This window comes from Accipiter gentilis, unplaced genomic scaffold (assembly GCF_929443795.1).
Source record: "Accipiter gentilis unplaced genomic scaffold, bAccGen1.1, whole genome shotgun sequence".
NCBI lineage: Eukaryota > Metazoa > Chordata > Aves > Accipitriformes > Accipitridae > Astur > Astur gentilis.
The window spans coordinates 210,768-237,453 of NW_026061051.1; the positions used below are offsets into that span (position 1 = coordinate 210,768).

At 52.6% G+C, this 26,686-nt stretch overlaps 2 protein-coding genes across 4 annotated transcripts in view; both read right to left on the reverse strand.

Moving 5' to 3' along the window:
• Positions 1-533: 533 nt before the first annotated feature.
• The window catches only part of LOC126037340 (collagen alpha-1(I) chain-like), a 255,410-nt gene continuing 229,257 nt past the window's right edge, over positions 534-26,686 (reverse strand). Inside the window, exons 2-4 of one of the 3 annotated variants that reach the window (XM_049797646.1) lie at positions 1,872-3,164; positions 1,699-1,776; positions 534-1,309 (exon numbers count right to left, since the gene is read on the reverse strand). In XM_049797646.1, the coding sequence (XP_049653603.1) occupies positions 847-1,309; positions 1,699-1,776; positions 1,872-2,365 (1,035 nt within the window). In that variant the 5' untranslated portion in view covers positions 2,366-3,164 and the 3' untranslated portion in view covers positions 534-846. Of the gene's footprint in view, positions 1,318-1,698; positions 1,777-1,871; positions 4,105-26,686 lie in introns of those variants that run through there. The other 2 variants (XM_049797645.1, XM_049797647.1) reach the window with 2 other exon arrangements.
• Positions 4,092-8,552, reverse strand: LOC126037342 (electroneutral sodium bicarbonate exchanger 1-like). The gene is made up of 8 exons (XM_049797648.1): positions 8,468-8,552; positions 7,599-7,852; positions 6,712-6,780; positions 5,990-6,163; positions 5,753-5,890; positions 5,174-5,274; positions 4,548-4,652; positions 4,092-4,277 (listed from the first exon to the last, which is right to left on the reverse strand). Exons 2-7 carry the CDS (start codon positions 7,845-7,847, stop codon positions 4,565-4,567), a joined length of 819 nt encoding a protein of 272 aa, XP_049653605.1. The 5' UTR covers positions 7,848-7,852; positions 8,468-8,552; the 3' UTR covers positions 4,092-4,277; positions 4,548-4,564.

A 26,686-nucleotide genomic window follows, 5' to 3' on the forward strand; every position in this document is an offset into this window, starting at 1 on the left:
CCCGGCCCCCAAGGTCTGTTGTTGTCGCAGGGGCTCTGTGCTGCTTTCTGCGTGGGGCCGTGTCCGTGAGTCCTGCAGGGACCTGTCTGTCCTGGCTTCCCCACCAAAGGGCTGCTTCCCCTGGGGAAGGGGACAGGGAAGTTGTTCCCGTTCCCACCCCCCCACCATCGCCTGCCCCGCTGGTGGAGACTGGGCCCTGGGGGTGGCTGGGTTCCCCTCGGGGCTTGCTGGCTCGGATTTGGGGCTCAGTGGGGCTTTTGCACCTCTTGGGGGCTGTTTCTTGGTGTCCCCTGTGCTCCCTCCCCGTCCCACACAGGCACCGAGCAGTTCTGGAGAAGGAGCTTTTAATTAAAAAGACAAGAGAAAAGGTCCCATCCAAGCTGGTCTAACCCCTCCCTAGCCACCCCCGCCCACCCCCCCTGCCATATACCTCACCCCTCCTCTCCCACCCCCCCCACTGCCCCCATCTCCATCCCTCTCACCCCTTTCTAATCCCCCCCCCACACACACACCCTCACGTTGGCTGCCAGAGCCCTGCGCTTGCTGGGTGCCATTGGCAAGGAGCTCTGCGCCTGCCTCTTCCTCCGCTTGCTGGCCGTGGCAGGTGGGGACGGTGGCAGGTCCATCCCCGCACCCTGCCACGGCTCCTGGGGCTCCATCCCGCCGCCGTTGACTAGTTTGAGGCTCAGCATGGCGTCGCTGAGCTCGGGGATGCAGTAGTCGGGGGTGAGCATCTCCTCAGGCAGCGAGAGCGAGCTGAAGTCGTGGTCGGGGGTGTCTGTGCTGGTGCCAGCAGCATCCTCGGGCACGGAACCTCTGCTGGGAGCATCCTGGCTGACCCCCACTCTATCCAGGGCGCAACCGAAGAGCCTTAGGGCCTCTTCCAGGAGCATCTCCTCGGACACTGCAAGGTCGCCTGCAGTGTCCCCAAGGGCTTCGTTGTTGGCAGCAGCGCAGGGGCTGGTGTGGACATCGCTGCCCGGGGGTGCCCCCACAGGGGTGGCCGTGCTGGCGATGTTGATCTGTGCCAGCTGCCCCTTGATGTGCTGGTAGCCAGGGATGGACACTGGCAGCTCCAGAGTGTCTGGGGCCACCCCACTCCTCTGGTTTTTGTAGGGTGTGAGGTATCATGGTTGGCCCTGGGGGGCCCCGCAGCCCCCGGGACCCCACAGGGCAGCACCCGGCAGAGAAGCGGCGCCTTGGCCAAGCGTGGCGGTGGCCGGTGGAGGCAGGTCGGTGGAGGCAGGTCGGTGGTTGTCCACTGGATGCGGAAGACCCGGGGGTCGAAGAGGCAGCCACATGGAGCCCTCTGCAGACCTGTGTGGGTGAGGGGGAGCTGTGCTGGGCCGGGGGAACTGTCCAGGGGCACCTGCCGAGCCGGCCCCGATGGCCGACATCCCCCAGCTCTGGGCCAGGGGCGTGGGGAGCTTGTGGCCGGGGTGATCCCCACGGGGTGAGCCGCTGTGCCGGTGGGACAGGGTTGCAAATCGGGGAGGAGACTGGCATCTAGGAGGTGAAAGGGGAGAGGTGGCCCCAAATATTTGGGGAATTCTCTGCAGATGGGCTTTACTGGGCACGCGCCGCCCGGGCGAGGGCAAGGATGCTCACCGGGGCTTGCTGAACCCCCATGCGAAAAGTGCCGGGGGAACGGGTGTGATGGGGATGGCGAAGGGGCCAGAGCAGACTGGGGTGCCATACCTGCTGGTGGTGCCTGGGGGGCCCGGGCTGCAGGGAAGGGCTGCTCCCGTGCGGGCAGGCGGCATAGGTTGGCTGAGCCTGAGAGAATGAGACAGGAGCGATGGCCGGCGGTCACCTCTGCTCTTGTCCTCCAAGAGCATCCCTGGGCTGCAGGGGTTGGGGTCGGTCCCTACCTCAAGGGTAGAAGGTTTTGGGGAGCACGAATGGCTGGAAAAGCTGGAGCGCTGGGGGGCCCCAGGGCCCAGGCAGTGGGAGCTGCGTTGGTGGCCATGCCATGGTCCCTTCTGGCTGTTAGCTGCCAAGGACTCTTTGGCGTCTCCCCGGAAGGAATGCGGGGGCTCCCTGTGTTCCGCCCCACCCCCAAGAGCCTCCCCAGCTCCTCCTGGGGAGGGAAAGAGTTAAGGGAGGCTGGGGTGGCCCCAGGGCCTACAGGCGGCTCTCGGGGTCTGCGGGTGCAAATGCTCTTGGCTTTCAACAGTATTTTTCCGGTGGGGGAAGAAGAACAAGTTGATTCAGCCGAGCCGAGTGGGCACCAAGCTGCAGCCACAGCCTCCTTGCGCCAGATGGCAAATGCGTTTGTGACTGTTGCCCACGCTTCTGTTCGCTGCGTTGACCGGAGCGAGGCAGAAATAGGAAAAAGGACCTCGAGGGCACGAAGGAAGGTCATGCAGTGTTGCTCGGTGGCACGCTTTCCCCCAGCCCTCGCTCCAGTAGTGCTGTCAGGTCTTTCAGTCTCCTGCTGGGAAAAGCAGCAGCTCTGGATCCCCCTGGGAGGGGGTGGCCCTTTCCCTGGGTGCGTGACACCCCGGAGGAGACAGTACCCGCTGCCGCGTGCTCCCAGAAAAGGACTGGATTCTGCCCAACGTCCGGTGTCGGGGCGCTGGGGCTGTTTGCGCTCTACGGGATCCCAGGGATGGGGTTAGTACATCCCCTCCTCGTGCTTGGAGGATTCGGCGCTAGCAAGGACACCCCAAGGGTACCAAGGACACAGGCCTCTCGCTCCCGCTGTGTGAACAGTGTGTGGCCTGGGGGAGTCGGGACAACTGCCGTGAACCGGAGGCCAAAGATCTCTCCTGGCCTGTATCCTGGTAACCAAAGAGATTGCGCTCTGTTCGTGAGGCACCTCTGGCTGCAAGATTGTGCAATGCCATGTGCTGCGTAACTTGTGGCAGGGACCGATGCTTGGGGGCGTGAAGGCAAGCGCGCTTCTAAAAGCATAAAACTCCGTTTCATTTCAGAGCGCAGCTGAGCCACCCCGCTCCTCAAGACTCTGCCATCTGCACCGCTGTGGCTGGGACCGGGCAGTGCTGCACATCCCAAAGGCCACCAAGTCACACCCGTGTCCCTGCTTTTCCGGGAGCTTCTGCAATGCGAGCGATGTTCTGGGGGCTGATCTCTTGGACTACAGCTACCCCGTCCCTGACCGGCAGCTGGCCAGGAGGGTTGTGTCCAGGGTGGAATTCCACCTTTCTGACAAGAACCTGGCCAAGGATGCTTTCCTCCTGAAGCATGTCCAGAAGAACAAGATGGGCTTCGTCAGCATCAAACTGCTGACGTCCTTGAAGAAGGTAGGCAGCGTGTTGCGTTGGCCAGCCGAGGTGGGAAGTGGCCTCCATGTGGAAGACGCCTGGATGTCTGGGTGTCTGGGTGTGCTCTGGCTGTCTGCCATGGCCAAAACACTGCTGTGTTATCAACAGCTTTCTAGCTACCAGTACAGAGCACAGCACTACGAGGGCTGCTGTGGGGTAAAGGAACTCCAACTCAGCCAGATCCAATACAGAAGGAAAGTGGAGAAACAACAGAGGGAACAGCCCAGGGACACAGAGCCCCAGGTCTCATCTGGCCGCTCCTGTGACCATACGGTGTATGCAAAATCAAATACCTGAAGTGCTCCCTTAGATGCAGTTTACAGCCAGGGGACAAGAAGGTGGCAGTTCTGCATTTTGCAGCTCCCAGGCTGATGGCAGAGCCAAAGCAAAAAAAACAAACCCCAAACCAAACCAACCAAGAGAGGTAAAACTGGAGCGCAGGGAGCAAATGCTTTTCTTTCACCTTAGGCCAACTGCTTGGACGCTCTCTATGCTGCCCTGCCACAGAGGGCATCCCTCTCGTACCAGTAAGAGACATAAGAGTGAATTAAAGCCAGGACCCCAAACCAGACCAAAAACCCGGTTGTGATCAAGAAGAAAGTGGAGAATGCATCAAATATAACAGAAAATTATTTTGGACATTCCCAGTTTACATTTGAAAAAAAGAGAAAAAAAAAGAGGAGGAATTAGGTATTAAAAGAAGAGCACTGAATGATAAAGCCATAGCAGTCCCTCTACCACTACAAACCCACACCCCCACACGCACGTACGCACACAGACTGAACACCACCAAACTCCCCTTGACTGTGACGTTCACCTCAGCTCGCTGGTCTAGAGATACTGAATGCCTGAAGCACACCAAGGATAACTGAAAACATCTGCATGGCTTTAATGGGAATCCTCCAACTGAAACAAAGCGCTTTCTCCCTCTGTCTGCGTTGGCACATGCCCGAGTCACGCTCTCACTCCTCTCCTTCAAAGTCAAGATTCCTAAACGTGAAAAGCGGGAGTGGGGAAAGGCGAAGGGAAGAGAAAAAGAGGGAGAGCATCATCAGTGGAAGACCTGCCAGCTGCTGCTGATTCAGCCCTGTTTGGGGGACCACCCCAGCAGAGAGGAGTTGGTTTGCATGCCACGGTCCTCACTGCCTGTTCCCAGGGACAGGCCGTTTGCTCAGCCTTGCCGGCCAAAGCGTGGGAAAAGCGTAGGTGTGCGCCGTCGCTTGCTGAGGAGCACGGTCACGATCACATGCAATCCTTTACCTTTTTCCTCCCTGGATTCAAAGGGTTTCTGTCTTCAAAGTGAGAGCCTTCCATATGGTCGTTTGTGACATTTCATCCAGGATAACAATCTCAGAAGGATCAGTCCTGCAATAAATATTTTACATAGCAATCTGTGATTATGGGAACTGATGCCACCAAGGGCATTAGCATCAGCAAGAGGAACAGCGGAGCCCCGAGAATCAAAGCTCTGCATAAGCGTGGGAGGTTTTGCTGGATGAGGAGTTTTGGGAGGCAAGCCGGGGAGCTGCAGAGCAACAGCTCTGTGCAAAGGCTCTTGCTGGGGCTTAGCCCCGGTCCGGGTTCCTAAGCCACTGCTGGTACAGATCACGCCTGCAACTCCTCATGTGTTAAGTATGAGGATCTCCAGCTACCGTAAAAGCACTGATGAGGCAAGGTTTGGGGGTCAAACGCGAGTGCTGCAGCCACTCTGCTTGCGGTCAGAGCCTTGCAATCACTTCCTGCAGCCCTGCCCCCGAATTCGATTTTCCCACCAAGCTGCCTGCTGGTTTCTGTGGGATGCCCCACAAAGAGGCAAGTGGAGAAAACTCTGCCAAACACCATCAAGCTAATCTTGCCGGGGGTCCTGGCGCTTGGTGGGGCTTTACCCGTCACTGCTTTGTTTTGGGATATCCATGTCACTGGTCTTCCCCACGTTCAGCTGAACTGAACTTGCAGTAGCAGCAGCTTCCATGGCCCTCCTGGACTCCTGATGTAAAAAAGGGACAAATCACGTTCTCTGTCTTTGATCAAAGTGGAGATAAGCTGAATGCCCAGCACAAACTTAGCAGTCTGCCCTCCGCTTCTGCCCCTTGGCAGCTATAGGTATTAGTGCAGCAGGGGAGAAACCGTTCACTCCAAAGATTTCGGGGCAGGGGGACTGTGTGTTCAAAACATGATTATGAGCAAGTCTTGCCAGCAGCAGCAGCCGCAGCAGCATCTAATAATAATCATCATAATGATAATGACCTTTGTGAAAAACGACTCGTTTTAAAAATTACACCTGTATTCAAGCGTTCAGCTCACTGCTACTTGAGGAAACAAAGGTTACAAAAGTTACAGGCTATTGGGATCTATTTCGATTGAGTGCTGATCTTCCCCCAACATTTCCAGACAAGCTGTAAGAGAAACAGGCAATCTCACAGACACACGGAGATGTCCAGCCCCGAGGACACAGCAAGCCTTACCTCTTCTTCTTCTCCAGCTTCATTTCTGGCATCGTCCAACTTCTTCTTCCTTTCTGGCATAAGGTCATCCAGAAAGCTGAGCTCTCGCTTTGAGAAGCAGAAATCCATCGCTTTCCGGACAAATACGAGAGCCAAAACCTTCACGAATGAGAGGGAAGATGCGGTGAGCTCAGAGACGATGCCACCTCTCACAACAACGCTGCAAACACCCCGCTGCCGAGCGGTGGCAGCTCTTACCATCATGGGAAAGATGATGGCGGCACGGGACACCTTGATGGTCCAGAGCAGGACGAGGCAGGTCAGCTGGATCGCCGTGAAGAAATGCACCTTTCGCAAGGGCACGTGCCGCAGGTAGATGAAATCCGGCTGGTGTTTCGCTGGCATCCAAAACAGCTTCAAGCGATCAAAGAACTGTGAAATAAAAGGGAAAGGTTGCCACCTTGGGACTGCGGCAAGTTTCTGGTCCTCTCGAGACGTGGAGGCGCTTTGCAGCATCTCGCTTGCCGTCAGAACTCCTGGATCCCACCACATACCTCCTGGGAGCAGCACCCATTTTCCCTTCGCTCCATCTAGCAACCGGCTTGCCCCTGAGAGCTGCCCACCAAACGGCAACTATTCCATGCCATTCCATTATTAGCATTTCTCAGCCCACTGAATCCCCCTGCGAGGATTTCCACCAGTGGTATGGTAGAAACTGCCTTCCCTTTGCACCAAATTCCCCCGCTTTTCACGTAACCAAACACTGACCTGCCCTAAACCCTGCAACAGAGAGCGCTGAACTTGCCTGGTCCTCCCAGCCCTATCTACCTCCTGTGCCTCCACCAATCTCTTTCTTACACAAAAGAGTTTCATTGCTTGCTCTGCGAGAAGTTTTTCCCATGCCACTGCTTTTTTCCCTGCTGCTACAGAGACAAAATACCAGGGAGCCGACATGCTGCACGCTGTAAAAGAGTCCGTACCTGAATTCCTCTGAGCAACGACACACCCATGTAGAGAAAGACGCCATAAAGCACAGGCATTGGTATAAACTGGGGGGGGGGGGGGGAAAGAAAAAAAAAAGAAAGAATGCAATCGTTTCTTTTTCTGTATTGCATTTTCAGTATTACCACCCTCTTCCACAGGCACTGCCTAAAATTGCTTGAAGCTTTCCAGCTTCCATTCAGGCTTAGAGATGGGTCAGATATTAACCATTTTTTTGCCATTTTGTGCGCACGAGTGAGCTAAGGCTCTGCTTTAGGCTGAACTTGGGAGTTACCTCTCCTCAGAATAATCCTATTTTCCAGAAAGGTTGGAGGAAAATAGGTGATTTCACCCATGCTACCCTATGCCGCATTCTCTGGCGGTAGAAGAAACACTTCTGCCTATTCTTGGGGCAACAGGCAAAGGCCACAGGCCTCCTTTTAGCCTAGAGACGAGATTACTTTGTGGGAGGAACGTGCAAGGAAGCCCACAGGGATGACCTCAGTGTGTTTAGCTCCTGGGAACGGCTGCTCCGCGGCATTTGGGGAGCAAATTGCAGCCACTAAAGGGCTGCCTGTTTGAAACAGAGCAGATGTGCTGGTCTGAATATGCTCAACTGTAACCCATAAACATGGGTGGGCCTGAAAGACACCCAAAAATTCAAGCAGTTGCGTTGCTCGCTCGCCTCGAGCACACCAAACGGGGGCCTGAAGGGCTGCAAAGCCTAACTGAGGCTGATTCCCACCGTGGGTCAAGCCCCAAGGGTTAGGATCACCTCCTTCTCCTCCGCTCCACAACTAACTACTCAGGCCTGCAGAGAAGGGACTGTTTGTCTGTAACATCCAACAAGCTCGCGGTTGTTGGGTGGTTTGCATTTTCCTCTCACCTTTAACACAGAAGTGAAGAAGACAGAGCAGCCCATGAGCACAAAGATCAGCAAGCCAGTGACTCTCTGCTCTCGTATCCCCAGAAACTTGGGTTGTTCTCCTGGAGCTGAGCAGTCAGACTCTACTTTGAGGCTATTCACGTGGGTGATGGACAGGACGGTCTCGCAGCCACAAACCAGGGCAGCCCCATCACAGAGCACACCCCGAGCATCACGGCCACCACAAAAAGGTCCAGGTGGTACCCGCATCCTTTCTGCAGGCAGGAAAACAAGAAACAGAGCATCCCATAGCACAAGAGCAAGGATAACGTCGCAAGTCAGACTCAAACCCTGCTCGAGCACAAGTCAACTTCTTCAGAATTCAAAACAAGAAATGGAAACAAGGAAGGGTGTATGCAGGATTTGCACAAGCACCTGGCATGAAAATTTGGCAGGAGTTCAGACACAAGGGATACGCAGAGCTTGTGCGATACATACTTCTCCAAAAAAAAAAAACAACCCACAACCCAAAAGCACCAAACCATTTTTTCCACTTACAAAGAAAATTCTACCACTTGCGAGGAAGGTGTGACTCTGAGTTATCCCTGGCAGCGCATCAAAACAATTCATTCCCCACACCTGCTGCTGCTGCCATTTTAAAACAAAAACGCAGTTCTCTATTGCTCCAAGATTAATTTGCTCTCCCAAAAGGTTGCTCATCTATACTGCCCTGTCACTTGCTCCCTGCATCATCGTTAATCCCGGAGAGCATCCTGCCACGCAGCCTGACCTTGTCCCAAACCAATGCCTTCAGAAAGCATCGGGAATAAGAGCTTCTCCCCAGACCTGCAGCCCAGAAGGGGCTGGGGTCATCTCTCGCAGGCCCTTACCTTCAGCTTGTGCTCCTTCCTGTTCACAATAACGGCACTGATCTGCTGGTCCATGAATATCAAGATGGTGCAGAGCAGAGCTGGGACGAGCGCAGCCAACACCGTCCACCAAGGGTTGGGTCCTATGGGGTTGATGAACCACCCGCGGTCGTCTCTGGTAGGCTGCAACAAAGCCCACACATCAGCATCGTCTCCCAGCCCAGGCACTCCACTGGCTTTCATTTTCCCCTCCCTCCTTGTGTCAGAGCACCTCCCAGCCCTGGCTTCATGTCCCCCTCTCCCGGGGGCTTCAGCAGTGCCAGTCTCCTCTTTGCAAGCACCTCTAGATACTTCCCCTGTAGGTATCTAGTTTTGGGGCCATCTTCTCGTTTCCAGGAGGAAGCAAGGCACTTGGAGGTGGAAGAGGAGATGGTCACACCACCAGCATCTCCTCCAGACTCAGCCCTGCCCTGCCCCGGCATCACCTTGTGGCACCCCCACGTGCCAAAACACCCCGTTACCTTGAACGCATGGGGGACCTGGAGCTTCGGCGATGGGATCCCAACCACAAAGTCAAGGAGCACCATGATGACGATGGTGAGGAAAACAGCAAAGTCGCTCACTGTGGACCGTACCTGGGGCGAGAAACCAGAGGTGAGAGGGGCATGGCAAACAGGGCCCTAAGGTGAGATGCAAGAGTTGCAGACATCCACAACATTAAGGCTGCTTAACCAAATCCCACCACCCCTCTGAGCACATGCAGCCTGATCCCTTGCTTAGCTACTGCTGCTGTGTTTGTCGCTGTGAGATCTGGGGTCAGACAATAAAAAAAGCTTAACTAGGCCGACAAGGGTTGGTTTAAGTCAAAATCTAAAAATAATATTAAAATTAAGAAAAGAGATGTCTGCCACTACAGCTACATTCACAGCTACAATGGCAACAAGGCACTGAGGCATCCTTTAGTCCTCAAAAGGAAGCTCCTCATTCGAATCTACTTTCCGCTCGTGCACATAATGCGCAGAAGGTTGGGGGAAAAAAATAAACCGAAAACCCCAACCCCAAAACTTTTGGAAACCTGACTTCCTACTACTTGAGGAGAAAAAACATATAAAAAAAATCAAACCCCAAAAATCTTCAATCTGGGGCAGGTCACAAGGCATGTGGGAAACGGTACGATGATTTTGCACTCATGGAAATGAGTGCGGGACATCCAAGCTCTTGGAGAGCTTGGCCTGCAAGGCCAACATTTCCCAGCTTGACCAAGGCAGGGCAAATACTGCTTAGTGCTCCAGGAAAGCCATTTTGGGAAACGAGTGTGGAGATGGACGCTGGCCACCGCCTTCTACTTACTCTGGTTGGAAAGCAGCGGCTGGTTTTAAACTTCTTCAAGAAGCCTGACAGGGCAAAGGTGGCGAAGAAGAGGATGCAGCACCAGAGGAAGACGTCAGGGGTATAGGGGCCGTCGCGTCCACAGGCAGGTCCTTGAAACTCCCCACGCAAATACCGACATTCCTGGAGAAACAGAGCGTCAGGACACAAAGGCAGTGCACGTGCGGCAGGGAAACCTCGCATAGCTAGGGGGTTTTGAGGATCTTGGTCCAAGATCCACGACCCTGTAACTGCTCCTGCCAATGGAGATTTATATTTAATGAGCAGCAGCAGCTGAACAAGTGACACATCGAACTACACAGCGGATAAATGAGATGTGAGGAGACACCATACGCTAGTAACACATTACAAGAAACACTCATCCAGGTGACACTCTCCCATCAGTTGCTTGCATTCATAGCATTGTGTTTCCTTAACTGCATCTGGCTTCAGTCCTGACATCTTCCCGCAAAAAACAACATGCCAGGCTCTCCCAACCCTGTGAAGAAAACCTCATCAGCTTTCCTAACTAAAAAGTAATTCTTTTAAATATTATTTTTAAACCTGAAAAGGACTAGGATTCACAGGACTAGCGTCATTACATTCACTTCACAGTCCTCCTCAAAATGGGAGGACAAAAGATAATTGACATGACAAACGCCACAGTTACAGACGTTCCTTCCTGGGGGTGCAGTTCGCACACCTAGGAGCTCATGCATGCACGAATGGGTGACGCCAGGCAGCAGCCTTCTTACGTGCCTCTGACCTCAGGAAGAAACAGGTAACATGAATACTTTTACTCCATTTGCATCCTGAGGACCAGAGATGAAGCCCAAGATTTGCCTAGATGACACAGTCAGTTCCTTTAAGGGATGAAATTGTTCGTTTGAGTTTGGCTTCAAGGACTCCCACAGCTGGCGATTAACTAAGAGGTATGCTACAGCGAGGAGCCCGACACACAGACTGCAGGACAACTCATCACGCCAGGCCTCTGAGCTTGCAGTTCTCCGCAGGGCCCGGTGCTGCCTGAGCAGGTGGATGGACTTCCCAGTTCCAGAAATACAAGCTCGTGAATCAAACCCTCCTCAAGCACGCAGGCAAAACTGGCTGCGCTTTAGCGAAGCAAACCAACAACGAGGCTTCCTTTGTTTGGGTGCCTCCTGTCTGACGATGCTCTGGGCTACTTTCTCTTCCTGGCAGCAACAGGAGTAAGTTGCTCTCATACCTACCAGCTTCTGACAGAGAAAGAGGATGATCTCGTTCTTGCCTGCTAGGACCAGGGGTGGCAATAACGCAGTCTGCCGAGACTGGAAGGGGATGCCTTGGAGGCGGAAACACGCGGGTGTTCATTACTCCTGGGCACTCGGAATCACGGGAGGAGATGATGCCGAAGGGCCTGATCCGATTCACAAACTGACGCACCTTAGGACTGAAAAGGCTTCTCCTTCCACTAACTTACTTTTCTCTGCAACAACAGCCTCAGGAGAGTAACTTCTCCGTAACCCTTTACACTACAGCAACTACAATACTTAATCCTAATGTACCTTACAAGAAAACTACTGCGGTCTTCTCTACTAGAGGGCCAATGCTGCTGCGCTTTACATTTTATTAACCTTTTGAAACAACGCACTAGCTTTCCTTGCAATCGCATTACGTGGGCTTCCTGGGACTTTATATATGCACGTTCGTTTTCTCTGGCTAAATCAGATTTGGAACGCAGGGGTGGCCATCTGAAAACACTGCAAAACATTCTTTTTACATACATCAGTTCTCTGGTGAAGGCAACAACTGAGGAGGATCTTCAGCTAATGTAAAACTGCGAAGCTCAGAGGAGTCGTACTCCAGCTAAAGATCTGCGCACTACTGGGCAGGAATGTCAAATTAAGCAATGCCCAACAGATACAAGTCATTGGACCTTTTCTTTTACAAGTAGGAAAGAAAGGGTACACAGAAAGATAGTGGTCTGTAGAAAATGCATGTAAATCATCAAGATTTCCGAGGATTACTCGAATCGCTTCCTGGAGAGGCCAAAACAAGAAAGGAAGGAAGAATATTAACAAGATAGCCACAATCCCACCGCCAAGTACAGTTTTCAGGCTTGGGAAAAAAAAATAACATTACAGTTTGCAGGAGTCATGGAAGAGTAGGTTCCAGATATTTTGCTTTTCCTCCTCCCCTTCTTCCCCCTGCTCCCTCCCATCACCTTAGAGCACGCTGCCCTAACAGATTCACAGAAACTGAAGTGAACGAATATCTTAACCCTGAATTAACATAGAAGCAATACTATGGAGAGTGGAGGTGTGCTTTTAAATTTAACAAGTTCTACATTTAAGAAGCCTCCTCCTTGCCAGCACAACACATGCAGTATTGACCTGTTTCAAAAATAAACATATTCCCCTTTTTCGGAATATTGACCCAATTCAGTTACAAAGGAACTGTAATTCAGCCCCAACAAACTCCTGCTTTATAAACGGGAAACTTTTTCTAGGAATACCTTTCAGTATTTTCAAAATTGAAACAGAAAGAGAAATTAACCAATAATTTTCTGTATCAGTTACAATCAGCACATTTTCTTCAATAATATTTGCAATGCTACTACTGTACTCTGAAGATTTGTTTCAACTTAACTGACAGGAGCATTTTTAAGCAGGCAGTATATTGGTCTCATTTCCTCGGGAACGGCAGGGGCTTTCTTCTGTCTCAGGAAGAAGATGACAACAACAGAACTCATCAGCTGTCACCAAGCTTGGCCACAAAGTAATGGCGTCATTAAAAGAACGTCCCCTGGCTTCCACAGCTTCCCAACTATTAACTACATCTTTTGTAAGCCAGCTTCTCAAAAGTTGTTCACTGCCAGGTATCGGCCAACAATAAAATGCACAGGGAGAGAAAGTCTCAAAGGAAAGCTGAACCCATTCAGAAGTAAACAAATGTCGCACAAGTGTCACTTGGAAATAAGGAAATAGGGTGGAGTGTAAGGAATTACGGCATGCAAGTGTTCTCTGGTATATGGTCTGGCAGGCAGCCATTCTCACATCCTCCACATTCAGGGGCCCCAGCCAGAACTCGGTCAGAGATGAGAACTCTCCTTCCTCTTCAGAAAGGCCCTCTCCTCGCTTAATATGGAACAAGTTAATGAAAGGAGTTACACAGCGCGCCACAGCAGAAGGACAGATATCACCCACCCAAGACTCACGCTGTGGTCATGAAGCCTTCATGAATCACCAGGGACACAAAAGTACGATTCAGGAAGGGACGCTGAAGAGGGTGGAAAGAATGGAAGAAAGCAAGGGGCGATGACAGGCTGCCAAACTCAAACAAATGCAGTGCTCTCTGTACCATCAGGAGATCAAACACCTGCAGGCTGCTCAGAAACGTACGCACACTACTGGCAGCGCTGTCCAAAGGGATTACGCTGAGGGAAAGAGCTTGGTCACAGACAAGAGCAACATTTCAAGCATCTTCTGAACACCACACGACACCACAAGACAGACAACACACCTTCCTCTCCAAAATCAACACAGAGAACAAAACAAGGAGGAAGGTTAATCCTCCTAGATCTGACGCTATTCCAGCAGAATGCTAATAAGCAAAGCTAAAGAAACAACTGCGTTTCAATTCATCCCAAAATAAAGTCATGCAGCAGAATTTCAAAGACTCGGCCTACTTCTCCAAAGGAAAAAGGAGACTAGTGTGGCACGAGATTTAATGCAGCTTCAGGTCTGGAGACAGCCTAATTGGCGTGGTGTTCATAGCACAGTCTCTTCAATTCTGCAGCAGCTAACAACAGTCACTTCCAGAGTAAAGCCAGGCCCTGGCAATGCCTGTGCACATCTCATTGCCAAAGCAAATTCACTCACACTCATAAAACCACTCTCTAGGCAGAGGCTTGAGTCATTGCCTATGGCATTTTAGCCCTGCTGCAACCTCACTGGCATGAAAACAGCCCTTTCGGGATGCCACGACACTGTTCTGTTCCTCTGATGCAGGGATACTTTCCTGGCTCAAAAGGATCTCAGTCCTAGTTTCTGCACGGGTGCCACCACCTGAAAAGAGACTTAACCTCAACAGTTCAGAACATTTTCCAAAAGCCTCTGAGGGCATCAACCTTGAACTGCTGTCTGATGATGATCACAGCCTTGCAACAACATACACAGGGAGCCAGATTATGCTGAGCCACGGCTTTTTTATTAATACTCATGAATACTATCATTATTCATTTTTTATCAGAGGCTGAGACACCAACAACAACTCATAAAGTTTCAGACCAAGTTTGAGCCCTACAGAACACTCCTTCAGCAGGACCCAATCTAGAGGCACCTGCTTAAAAATACAACCCTTAAACCTAAGCAGCTCCAGCTCCTTTTTCAGAGCACCTCAAACTTCTGGAATTATTACAGATCGCAGCCTCCAGCAATTCCCAGTCCCCTCTCAAACTAAAAGCTCCAGAGCTCCTCGACTGAGCTGGTCAAGGTTTTGCCCACTCACAGAAGCACTTGCCCATCATCTCTGTCTGCCTGCCTGACTAGCAGACACAAGCAGATTCCTCCAGGGCAATACCCTCAGGGAAAGTCTCTTTTTCACTTCTAAAGGACCATCCTCCTCACTTGTTTTACATCTTCCCCAGCTGACCAGGCTGCTCAGCACCCTGTGCTTTAGTTACTTTGCTGGCTGCTAACTCAAACTTCCCATTGCAGCCTTACCACACAACTGTTACCTCCCACAACCTTCCTATTCATTGTCCCCTGCACACCCAAAGGCCGCTTTCCTTTCTCTGCCTTGCATGCCAGCAGTACCACAGACTAAAACACTCTCCCTTCACTCTCCTTTCTCAGGCTTGACACTACAGTGCCTTCTAGAAACTGAGAGCAGCAGTTATCCTAAAAGGCCTGCTCAGCCCCTCTGCCTGCAGCAGAGGCACGCTCTTCTTTCCAAACAACAGGACAGGTTTGTCACAAAGACGTCGGAAAGAGGAGTGGCAGCGCAAGGGGAACCTCGTGAAAGAAAAAATCCCAAGAGCACAACAAACAACTGCTGCCACTGAGAGTTTCCAAAGACTCTTTCCACATCCACACTTGAGCGCCAGATTGCCAGGCCAGCAAAAGGCACATTGCTACCAGCAGACAGCCCAAGAAAGAAGGACATACTTTGCGTACAGAGCTCCACGGCTGTGCTGGTTTTGACTGGCAGAGAGTTAATTTTCCCCACAGTAGCTTGCACGGGGCTACGTTTTGGATTTGTGCTGAAAGCAGTGCTTACACAGCATCAAGGCCTTTTCTGCCCCTCACCCCACCCCACCAGGGAGTCGGCTGCGGGTGCACAAGAAGCTGGGGGGGGCACAAAACTGGGACAGCTGACCCCAACTGACCCAAGGGATATTCCAGACCACAGGATGTCACGCTCAGCAATATAACTGGGGGAAGAAGGAGGAAGGGGGGACATGCCCAAGTAACTGTTAGGCGTGATGGAACCCTGCTTTCCTGCAAACTAAACACCTGCCAGACAATGGGAAGCAGTGACTGAATTCCTGACTTTGCTTTGCTCGCGTGCACAGCTTTTACTTGTTAAACCATCTTTATCCCAACACGCGAGTTGATTCACCCTTCCGATCCTCTCCCTCCTCCCACTGCGGGGCAGCGAGCGAGCGGCCGTGCAGGGCTTAGCTGCCGGCTGGGGTTAAACCACTACAGAGGCTCGAGAGCTTCTCAGCTGAACGCTTTAAACATTTCAAAACACCGTCAGTAAAACCAGCCTCTTTTCCCACTGAAGCACGAAACCCACCCACGGCACTGGAACAGGAGCGCTTTTTACAGCTCCCATTACTCCCATTACACTCCCGTGCAAGCGCAGTAGCCCCTCGGAAGCGACCGCTTTCACGGTCAGTGAAAGAGGGCAGGAAAAGAGCAGCCCCCCCAGTCCCGTCCGAATTGAGGGTCACCTAGGAACCTCCTGGTTTCAGGCAACCGACAGGTAGGTACCTGCTGTCGAGGACGTCCTCCGTTCTCCCAGCCGAGGGAAGGAAGCAGCAGAGCCAACGGGACGCGACTGCTCTGGAAACGCCACTGCCGACCTCCCTGAAGCTCCCTCCAGGGCCTCTTGCCCCAGGGGCTGCCAAGAACGCCCGGGCAGGACTGTGTCGCAGCCCGCCACCCACGCCAGGCTGGGAGGGAGGGAGGGAGGGAGACCCCCGGCGGCTGCGGGTCCCTTCCCTGCGGGGACAGCCGGCAGAAACTCCTTTCTCTCCACACACAGCCGCACGTCTCCGCGGTGCCCGCCGGCCTCCGCCGGACAGCCACCAGCGGCAGGCAGTCCCCTGCTGCCCCCGCAGCCCCGGGGGCGGCAGGGAGGGGCCGGGGCTGGCCGGGCCTGCGGGGGGAAGGCCGGGACCCGGCGCCCCGGCCTGCCGCGAGGGGAGATGCCGCCACCGCCGCCGCCGCCGCCTCAGCCCCGCTGCCGGCCTGCGAGGCCCCCGGGCAGCCCCGGCGCTGGCGACCGCCGGGCAGCCCACCGCTCCGCGGACGGGGAGGAGCCCCCGCCACGGCCACCGGCCCCGCCGCGCCCGCCGCCCGCCCTTGCCTCAGGCGGGGCCGGGCCGGGGCTGCGGCCGGGGCGGAGCCGAGGGCAGCCGAGCGCAACCGAGAGGAACCGAGCCCAGCCGAAGAGATGAGCCAAACCGAGCCGAGGGGAGTCGAGCCCAGCCGAAGGGAGCCGAGCCCAGCCGAAGGGAGCCGAACAGAAACGAGATGAGCCGAAGGGAGCCGAGCCCGGCCCGGGCGCCCCCCCCCCCTCTGCTCCAGCTCCCCACGCTGCTCTGCACTGGCTGCTGCTGCGCTGCAGAGGCAGCTGCATTTTGGGGCTTGGAGCGCTTGGGGTTCCAGCGTGAGCCCGAAGCATCAGAGGAGTTGGCCTGTACCTCGTGGCAGGTCTTGCAGCTGCTTTCAGGGGGGTCTGGGCTCTGCCCAGGCCTCTCGAGTCAACGTTGACTCTGGTGCCTAATGACAGTCTGCTGGCAGTGGCCCTGGTAGCTCAGCCCTTTCTCTCCCCAGTTGCGATGATGTCAGCAAAAAAGGACCGTGGTGGTTTCAGCCCAGCCGGCGACCAAGCACCACGAGGCTGCTCGCTCGCTCACTCCCCCGTGGCTTTGTCCCCGCGGCAGCTGCAGCTGCAGCAGGATCGCACCGCTTTCCATCCCCAGCGTGCGGGGCAGGGCTGCCCAAACGGAGCCCGAGCGGTCGCGGCCCGCGGGCCGAGACCAGCGGAGAGCCGCCAGGGAAACCGCCACCTCCGTCCATCGCACGGACGGGAGCCGCAGCAGCCGGAGAACGCTCCCGAGTCGTGCCGCTCCCAGGGCAAGCCCAGGCACCGCTTCACGCGTGGGACGGGACGTGCCGTCCCGAGAGCGGGGCTAGCGGTCAGGATGCTGACCAAGCAGGAGCTCTCCTTCGGCGGGTCCCGGGACATCCCCGCTGAGCTCAGCCGAACCCTCCTCGCTGGGCAGCAGCTGGCAGGACAAAGAAACCCGGGTGGGCGCAGGACAGAGACACGGCGAGAGCGACCTGCCCTTCCCGGGAAAGAGGAGTCAGCCACGGCTCTCCCGGGACTGATGCCCCATGCCCACCCGTGCCTTTGCACCAAACAGGCTGGAAAAGGTCCCTGGCTGCCGACCCCAAACGCGTTCCCCCGCAGGAGCTCCCCGGACCCTGCTCGGGGCACCAGGGCTGGGCTCAGGAAGGAGTTTTTTCCCCCGGGCAGATTGGCACAGCTCCCGGGGGCAGTTTCCCCTTCCTCTGCAGCACTGAGCACAGCCCCTTGCCGGGGTCCTCGGGGCCATTTCTGGCCAGCGAGTCCCTGCTGTTGCAGGAGCAGGAGTCCAGCTGTGCCCTCCAGCCCTCTGCCTCTCTTGGCAGGGGAACCTCACGCACCTCCACGTCTCCAGGTCACCTGCAAAACAAGGAGCCTCAAGGAAGCCGACTTTGCCCTGGTGCTTTTAAGCTGGCACACTGCCGTGGGGAGAAGAGAAAGCCGGGGGGTGTCTTATCTATCTATCTATCTATCGATCTATCAATCTATCATCTATCTATCCCTGCTGGGAGGGAATGAAGATGAGGGAGCCAGGCTCTTCTCAAGAGTGCCCAGTGAGAGCACCAGCGGCAACAGGCACAAATTAAAACACATGATATGCTCCAGCTGCACGAGAAAACAACTTTTTCCTGTCGACGTGGTCAAACACTGGCACAGGTTGCCCAGGGAGTTTGCGGAGTCTCCGTCCTTGGCGATGTTCAAAACCCAAGGGCACATTGTCCCGGGCAACCTGCTCTAGGTGAGCCTGCTTGAGCAGGCGGGTTGGACCAGAGGAACTCTACAGGTCCCTTCCAACCTCCACCCTCCTGTGTGAGTCCGTGCTTTGGTTTCACTCCTAAAGCACCTGAACTCAGCCCTGATGCCTGCGGGAAAGGATGCTGGGACAAGGCAAGATCCCAGACTCCTCCCCGAGGACTCGTCACAAAACCCCATCTACCTACTCCAGAATATCGTATGGCAGACACACTCAGAAGAGAGAAAAGATCCTTTTATTGCAAACATCAACTGCGGCGGGAGGCGGGCCTGGGAGTCACAGGGCTTCAGCCAGTAACAGGGAAATGGCACCTACAAGGACAGAGTCAGAGAGCACTGATAAACCCATGAAGGCAGGAATAGGCATGACTCGCTTCCCCTTTCTTTGGGGAACACCGTTGACAAGGAATTGTTCATAGCCCAGAAGAGAGAGCTATGGCTGGCATCAACCAGGGGACGGCTCTGGCGCCTTATCCCCACGGGAAATGCCCTTAGAGACCTGCATGCGTGCACAGATGCACAGGGCCCCTGTGCCACGCAGCAGGGCTCGATGGGGAGCCCCTGGGGAGCGGCCATGGAGTTATTTCCAAGCCCCGCGCAGCACCGTCCCTTGCCAGCAGGTCAGACTGACTTGCAGCAGCGCTGAGAGTTGGGAAAGATGGGCAGCAGAGCCTGGTACACACCTGGGCTTCCTGAACTGCTGGACCTTCCTGCTTCTTTTAAGTCCCCATCTCTTTCTCTCTTCCTTCTTTTCTTTTCTCGCTGGCATTCCTCCTCCTCTGCCCAGGTCTGTTTTCTCTTTCTTTTCTTTCCGTTTTCCTTTTCCTGGGGGGAGCCTGCAAACCTTTTCATCCCACAGTATGATCAGGTAGGTAAAGCCAGGATCAACTAGAATCAGTTCTTGATTTACCCAAAGCTGACTCATTTTACCTTCTTTCCTCTGAAACGCTCTTTAGTCCTTCTGTGCATCCCAGGGAGTCTACTGTGGTCCCTGGGGTGGCTGGAGCCAAAGCAATGGGTGCCTACAACAGAAATGTCAGAGTCAGCAGGTGGCAAGGGACACCCTGGAGTAGCAGGCGACTCTTTGGCAAAATGCTGCCTTAGCCCTACAGAGAAGATCCCTTTGGCTGGTTTGCATTAGCCCTTTCTTCCAAAGGCCTCACTTTGGAACACAGGATTCACACGGGTGTGTGACACTCGGTTTGTTTCTGGCAGCTCAACAAACACAGGGATACCGTGTCTTGGGTAGGAGGGTAGCTCCTGATGGAGCTGCCATACCTCTGCCGTTTCGGACTCCAGCACCGCGTCTCCCCCAGCTTCTTTGAGGACGTCCAGCACAGAGGCAGGTGGTGTGTGCAGCAAGGCCTCTGCCTGGTGGTCCTTGACTGCTCTGCCTGCAGGGCCACTTTGCTCTTCCAAAGGCAGGTCTAGAAAGGAAAAGCACGTGCAGCAAATTGACTCCTTGGAAGTAAAGCACACCTAAAGCAAAAGCCACCCAAAGCCCTACACCAGCTGTCTTCTCGACATTGAGGTTTCTGTTACCCCAAGCTCCAGCCTGTGACAGCCCTCAGTTCCTCCTCGTACCTGTGGCTCTGTCCATGGGTGCTGGCGACTCCCTGGCTGATGGACAGGAACGGCCAGCCATCTCCTCCACAAAGATGTCGCCGCAGTTTTCAATGAGAAACGCCACCAGCATGTTCACCTGTACACATCAAACCCTCAGTCTCAACCCAGGTGCCTGAAAATGTGTCACGCAGCCTTTCCCACTCCCGACCCTTGCCTCTGCGCAGGAGGCTGTGGTTGTGGGGCTGCTCTTGCAGGCAGCCACCCCACCAGCATTTGCTCAAGAGAGGAGGCAGCCAGGGCCCTCTGAGCAGCCAAGCTCGGATGGGCCGGCAAGGCTGCAGCCGCCTGCTCGGTACAGCGCACCTTCTCAGTCACCGCCAGCATGGCCTCGAGGGGGAGCAGGTCCTCGCGAGGTGGGCTCAGCAGATTTGGCCCAAGGCAGATGGCCAGGTTGCTGGCGGTCATTCTGCTGCTGGAGGCGTTGTGGCCGATGTGCTGGAGGAGGGCCAGCAGCCGCTTGAGGAGGAGGAGATTGGCTCCAGGCAACTTCTCGGCCACCCTGAGGGAACAGGAGGAACTCAACGTTAATAGAGAAGATGCTGCCCACAGCCATCCCTGAAGCTTGCCCAACGCAGGTGGGTTGCGCAGCTTTCCGGGTGCTCTCAGCCAGCGGTCAGTGCTCCTGCACTTCAGGAAGGAAGCACAGCGTTGCTGCCCAGCTCCTCATTTCACCCAAGCCCAGGCAAGGGAAGGCTCCCTCTCCATGCCCTTTCCCCTGAAATCTAAGCCCACCCCAGCAAAAGCAAGCTGTCAGAAGACACATCTGTTTAAGGAGACTGTCCCTCCTCAGGCAAGTCCTAGGCGTCAAACAGGAACATCACATCATAAGAGCAAAGAACTGCAAAACTTATGAAGATTTACTAGGTAATCACTTGACTACACTCTTGTAATTATCTCCCCAGTTACCCTTTGCCTCTTGTTTCAACCATAATGTTAATGCATGATCATTTATCAAATCTCACTTAGACAGTCATCTAGCAGCAAACCAGTTTTCATCGAAGGTACAAAATACTAAAACCATAAAAGTTTGAACAAACCACATGAAATGTATGGACATATGCTATCAAGTTCAGTTATACACGTTCGATTTCCAAAGTTCTTCCCCAAAACTATTACCGGGAGTCGCTTATCTCGCACAGTTTCTGTCGGGTTGAAGTTCCCCCGCTTCGAATTAAAGGTCCAGTGTTCTTTTCTTCTACAGCACATGCCCAAGGCGGGGGGTGGGGGGGGGTGGGTAAGTCTTTTGGTCGTGAACTGAGTCGGTGGTCTGATCTGCCCCCGCTGCCTTTACCTTTCCTCCGGTTATCCAAGATTTTTGCTGACTTTGTGCCTGTTAGCAATTTTTCAACTTCTCGGCACCTCCTGGTGTAATAAGTAATTATAGGTAATTTGCTGATCAAAGAAGTTAAGCAAGGGAAACGAACTTGTTACACCAGATGTGAGAATATCCTGTTTTGACAAGAAAAACTTAACTACAATGTTATTTACTGCCGTGAGAACGGAACCTTACAGTCTAGCAGTTGTTTAAAAAAAAATGATATTGGGCTGCAGTATTCTGATACCATGACAACCTATATTCTTGTTTAAATTTATGTAAAATATGTAAGCTTTTGATATACCTTGTGAATTTACCAAAAGTGAGCATAAATCCTGAGGAAGTCATGATTACGGAAGAAGGCGAGGGATGTACTGAAGATGGGAGACCGACCTCGGTGAAAATAAGAGACTGCTCAGCTTGCCTAATTTTGCGAGCCTTGGTGGAGCTGCGACTCCCCGGCCGCCCAGCGCGCTGCTTTGTTTTCCTACCTTAATAAATACATAGTGAATACAATTTGAACTCGATTTGTTTCAATTCAAATAGAACACTATAAAAGAAGCTGTCTTGTTTTTCACGGCGCGCGTTGTGGTAGAGCAGAAGCTCCCCGCGTGCCCAGCACTGTTTGCTTGCCTTTATTCATTTAATAAATTGTTAACTTTGTTTGGAATCCTGTTTGGGACTAAATTAATTTATAATAGTTACTCCTTTGGAATCCAGTAAGATGAAGGCTTGCTGCACCTCTGCTGAGAGAAGCCTCTTGACTGAGGTGAGCACCATTGCAGCCCTTCGCTGCTCTTCTCGGCATCTGCTCCCTCCCTCTTTCGGGTTTGGGTTTTTTTTTTCGTTTGTGTGTTTGTGGCAGGGTTTGAGGGGCCGCAGGGCCGGCTCCTGGGAGAAGCTGCTCGAAGCTCCCCCGGCTCGGAGCCGGCCCCGCCTCTGGCCCAGGCCGAGCCCCTCAGCGACGGCGGTAGCGCCTCTGGGAGAAGAGATTTCCGAAGGGGAACGCCCCGTGAGGGAGTCGGGGGAGTGGGACGTGAGAGGAAGCCCTCTGCGGATCCCGAGGTCAGGGAAGGAGGAGGAGCGGGGGAGGAGGGGATGCCCCCGCAGCCCGCGGGGAGGCGGCAGGCTGTCCCCCCCAGCCCGTGGAGGGGAGCGGGGGAGCGGATGTCCCGCAAAATGGCCGCGGCTCCCGCGCTGGAGCAGTCTGTGACGGCAGGACTGCACCCTGTCTGTGGAAGGGACCCGCGCTGGAGGAGTCTGTGAGGAACTGCAGCCCGCGGGAAGGACCCACGCTGGAGAAGTTGGGGAAGGGCTGTCTCCCGCGGGAGGGAGGGAGGGAGGGAGCCCAGGGCGGAGCAGGGGCCGAGCGCGGAGTCCTCCTCCCCCTGAGCAGGAAGGAGCGGCAGAGACAAGGGGTGAGGAACCGACCCCAGCCCCCGTCCCCGTCCCCTGTTCCCCTGCGCCGCCGGGGGGAGGAGGTGGAGAGAACGGGGAGTGGAGTTGAGGCGGGAAGGCGGGAGGGCTCCCCGGGGGGAAGCTGTTCTCAGGCTGGGTTTTGCTTCCTCGTAGCCTTGTTGTGACTTGATGGGTAGCAGATTACAGGGATTTGGTTTCTTCCCCAGGTTGAGCCTGTCTTAAGTGGGGAGTGACCCCTCCCTGTCCTTCAACTTGATGAGCTGTAAAGCAGGTATTCTGTTCTTGAGCGGTGGGGGGGGGGGGGGGGGGGGGGGAGGGATGAGATCTGACTGAAGGGTGCTAATTGTACTTTGTCAGTGGAGCTAGACTTGCAGATGAGGATGGGTTCTCTGAATGACATGCAAGAGGCGCCTGGCGACTCTTGGAAAGAAATGTACAAAGACCATCCCTAGAAATACTTTGGCATTTGAACGTCTGCTGGGAAAAGTTGATATTTCAGCAGAGAAGAAGTATGTTTTTTGGATGCGAGTCCTTCAGTGATCTCTCAAGTCTGTAATTTAAGCACTAAGAAACTCAACGATTAATATTGTATGGATTTGGTACTTTGTTTTGTGGTTCGTTCTTTGGCTTGAAATACAGCCACGCCACTACATGCTAAGCTCTAAGTTAACGTGGAGAGGATGGTTTTTACCGAGATGTGAAAACTCCCTGTTCTGAAACCACATCTTTTTATGGGAAGCATTGTGGTCTTGGGCTTGGAATGAGCTGAAAGGTAGTGCTTATTTCCACTTGGAGCTTTATTTTGGGTTTTCAGGCTTAATCCCAAACTGGTGGTGATGCAAAGGTGAAAAGTTCAGAGAGCATCTTTGTTTTGCAGACTGCTGAGAGGCTGGACAGTAGGCCTGGGAATGTGTTTTGCTGACTGTCTGGTTTTGCAGGGTCTAAATGACAGAACTGCTTGTGGAACACCGTTATCGGTGGGCTGACCGGCAACCTCAAGGAAAGGCCAAAGCCGAGGATCCTCAGTGACCCTAGACCTCCTGAAGAAAGCTCAGCGGATGAACTACCAGCAGTGGACAGTCCTGAGGCATTGGTGAAAACATCTTTCAGGTCTGGCGGATATGAGCTTACTTTGTTTATCCTCGAGAGGATATGTTTTTAAGATTAAGTCTGCAGTGTGGGTTTGGTGGGAGAAATCAGTCCCGAAGGATTCCGCAGTGCTGCGTATCTGTACTGAACAAGAGTGAAAACAGAGGTCCATAAATAATACTGGCTGGACTTGTCCTTTACTTCTCCAACCTCATTAGCCTTCCTGAAAGATGAAGAACTAGACAGATATAAAGTCTGTAAGTAGTCAAAATGGTCAGGAAAGACAGCTCATTCTAGGAAGATGTCTTTGAAGGTTGGCACTGTTTCTTCTGAAAGTGGTGTAGTGATGAAGACTTGTGCTTTAGGTCAGATGATGCGCTTTATTGATGCGAGGGAGGGCTAATCCTTTTCCTGTTGATGTGATGTCTTGAGAACTGTCTAGCATTAAAATTTATTTTGCCAAGGAGAAGGATTCTGGCCAGGGGCTTGCAAGCAAGCGGTCGCTGCTGTTGTAAAGTGTGTGATAGATCCTACCTCTTATTTAATCATGTGGACATACAGTTGTCCGATGTTTATGGAGGCATGTCTTCTGAAAATGATTTTCTCAAAGTGAGGTAAACTGGAGAAGCTGCGTGATCTTTGACCAAAATGTGAAAATCGGCGTGCCCAGCAAAAGCGGAGTGAGTGGCAGAATTTATTTTTTCCAAGTGTTTTTCGAGCCTTTTTTTGGTCGTTGTTGAAAACCTATGCTCTACTTTTATAGTAAACACACATGTGTGCAAGCATGAAATGGTTTTTGCTTTGGATAAATTTCTCTTGACTACAGTGATTTTGATTATACCTCAGTCTGTCAAACTTATTTCAGTCTTTGGTTAAGTGTGATTTTGAAGGCGCTGAAGTTCAAGTCGTTGTATTAGGTGGTAATTTCAGATACCTTGTTTATACTGCTTGACATTTAAAAACACATTACCACAAAGTGCGTTTGTCAGTCTATATAAATGAATCCTGTAATTCCCTGGGGCGTTTTCATCCTTTAATATTTCCATTGAAATGATTCAGGACAAGTGTTTCAGAACCTTTGATGGTTTTATGGTTTTCTGGTGAGGCGTGGTATTGAATGGCTTTTAAACACTTTGTGTCTCTGGTATTTAAAATGTGTAATTTCAAGAGCTCTAACTCTTTTTCAGCTTTCACTTCTCATACCAGATTCTGGGTATCTGCAGTCCTTAGGTTGCCGTCGTCACGATAATTTCAACCTTTTTATATGCCAAAATAATGTCGGAGCGTTTCAAGTGGCATGATTTGATCATGTGAGTAGAGGTGACTCTTGGAAGCAGTGAGCTTGTACATAGCATGAAGGGTTGGAAAATGTAATTAAGCAAAATAGTTTTGCTCATGCAGTTTAAATGTCTTTATAAACATTACCAAACCTTTGTATTTCAGCAGTAGAGCAATTACTGTACAGTGTGGCATTTTTGGAGGCTTTTATAGATGGGAATCCAAACAAATTGTTGTTACAAAGTAGATTTTAATTGTCTAGTTTCATAATGAAAGGAAGCCCCGTGCACGCTTGAGCTGTGCAGGGGAGTGGAAGAGAAGAGGGTATGTTGCAATTACTGTCTAAAGACACGAGAAAATAGAAACACTGTGGTGTTTTTACTGAGTTTGGGATCTTGTTGATATTATGGTGCAAACTGGGGCTTAGGAGGCAGTAGCATTGGCTGCATGTTTGATTCCTCAAGGTCTTCTGTGGGTGGTGATCTTCAAGTGCTTCCGTGACAGAGTTTGCCTGGTGTGTCTGAGGGTAAGTGATTGCCTGGCAAGCATGGGCTTTCCTTGTTTCTTGTTTACTAGACGCTAGTGGAAGATCTTGCTACCCTGTTGCCTTTTGGGGACTGAAATGTGCTTTCCAAGTTGTCCAGTTCAGCATGTCTTAATTGGGAATCTGTTGGCTGAATCTCAGGGGGTGCGTGGGGCCACGTTGGGCTTGCATGAACTGATTTTACAGAGAGAAAAACCAGGCCTTGCTTTCGAACGTGACTGCTACGAACTGTAAAATGCAGCGACTCCCTTACTAGTTCTGATTGACTGCTGTTGGAGCAGTGTATGGCAAAACTATCCCTTCCATACACAGCTAGAGAGAGAATGCCTCTCCAGTGTCAAAGGAGTGACGCTTGCTTGTGATTGCGTATCTGTTTATGTGAATACATACAAGCAGCATGAAATCCCAGCTGCCACCTCTTGTATTAGATCTTGTTTTCTACTGTGCGGTACTTATTGTTCGATAGCTTGGAATATTCGGAGGAGATCTATGTTTGATTTTGTTCTGCTTCCAGATCTGAGCTTGAAACGCATTTAAACATGGAAGGAGGAACGTGACTATTTCAATCATTTCGGTTGTACTTTTCCTGCGGTAATAATCCATCTTTAAGATGTAAAGCAAAACCCAAATGAAACGAACCCCCTCTCTATACCTCTCTTTATATTGCAGTGAGCAAGCAGTTGTAAGTAATTTTGTGTCTTGACTAGTTCTACTACTCCAGTGCTTAAAATGTAGATTTAAAATCCATTCTCCCTGGCATTTAGTCTTATTTGCCTAGTAAAGGCAGGGGAGGCCCCAACTTGAATTACATTTGAAAATACAGTGGAATATGGAGAATGGTGGATTATCCCCTTTTGACAAGGGAAAAAAGTATCATGAGACACATAGAAGTGATTAGCTTCTTGGCCCACACTTTATGCAACAAACCCGATATACTGTCTTTCTTTGCACCAATATGCAAGTTCACAATTTCAGGGGCTGTGATTCCTTTCTTTTTTGAATAGCTGTGTGTGGATCAGCATCCATGTACGCACAATCGTTGGCAGTGGCTGTGGACTGATGCCAGTGTGGAATATTAGGTGGTGGGCGTACAGCCTTGGGAGGGCTGCGTGATCTGGCTGTTGGCTGGAGATGTCAGCGGTTGCTGACACTGAAGCCTGTAACTCGGAAACTCTCTTCCCGGATCTGCTTTTTGATCTGCTTGGTCCCTGTAAAGAGTAGTAGTGCTATTGGTCTTGGTAAGAATTAACAGTGGTAATTACTGAGC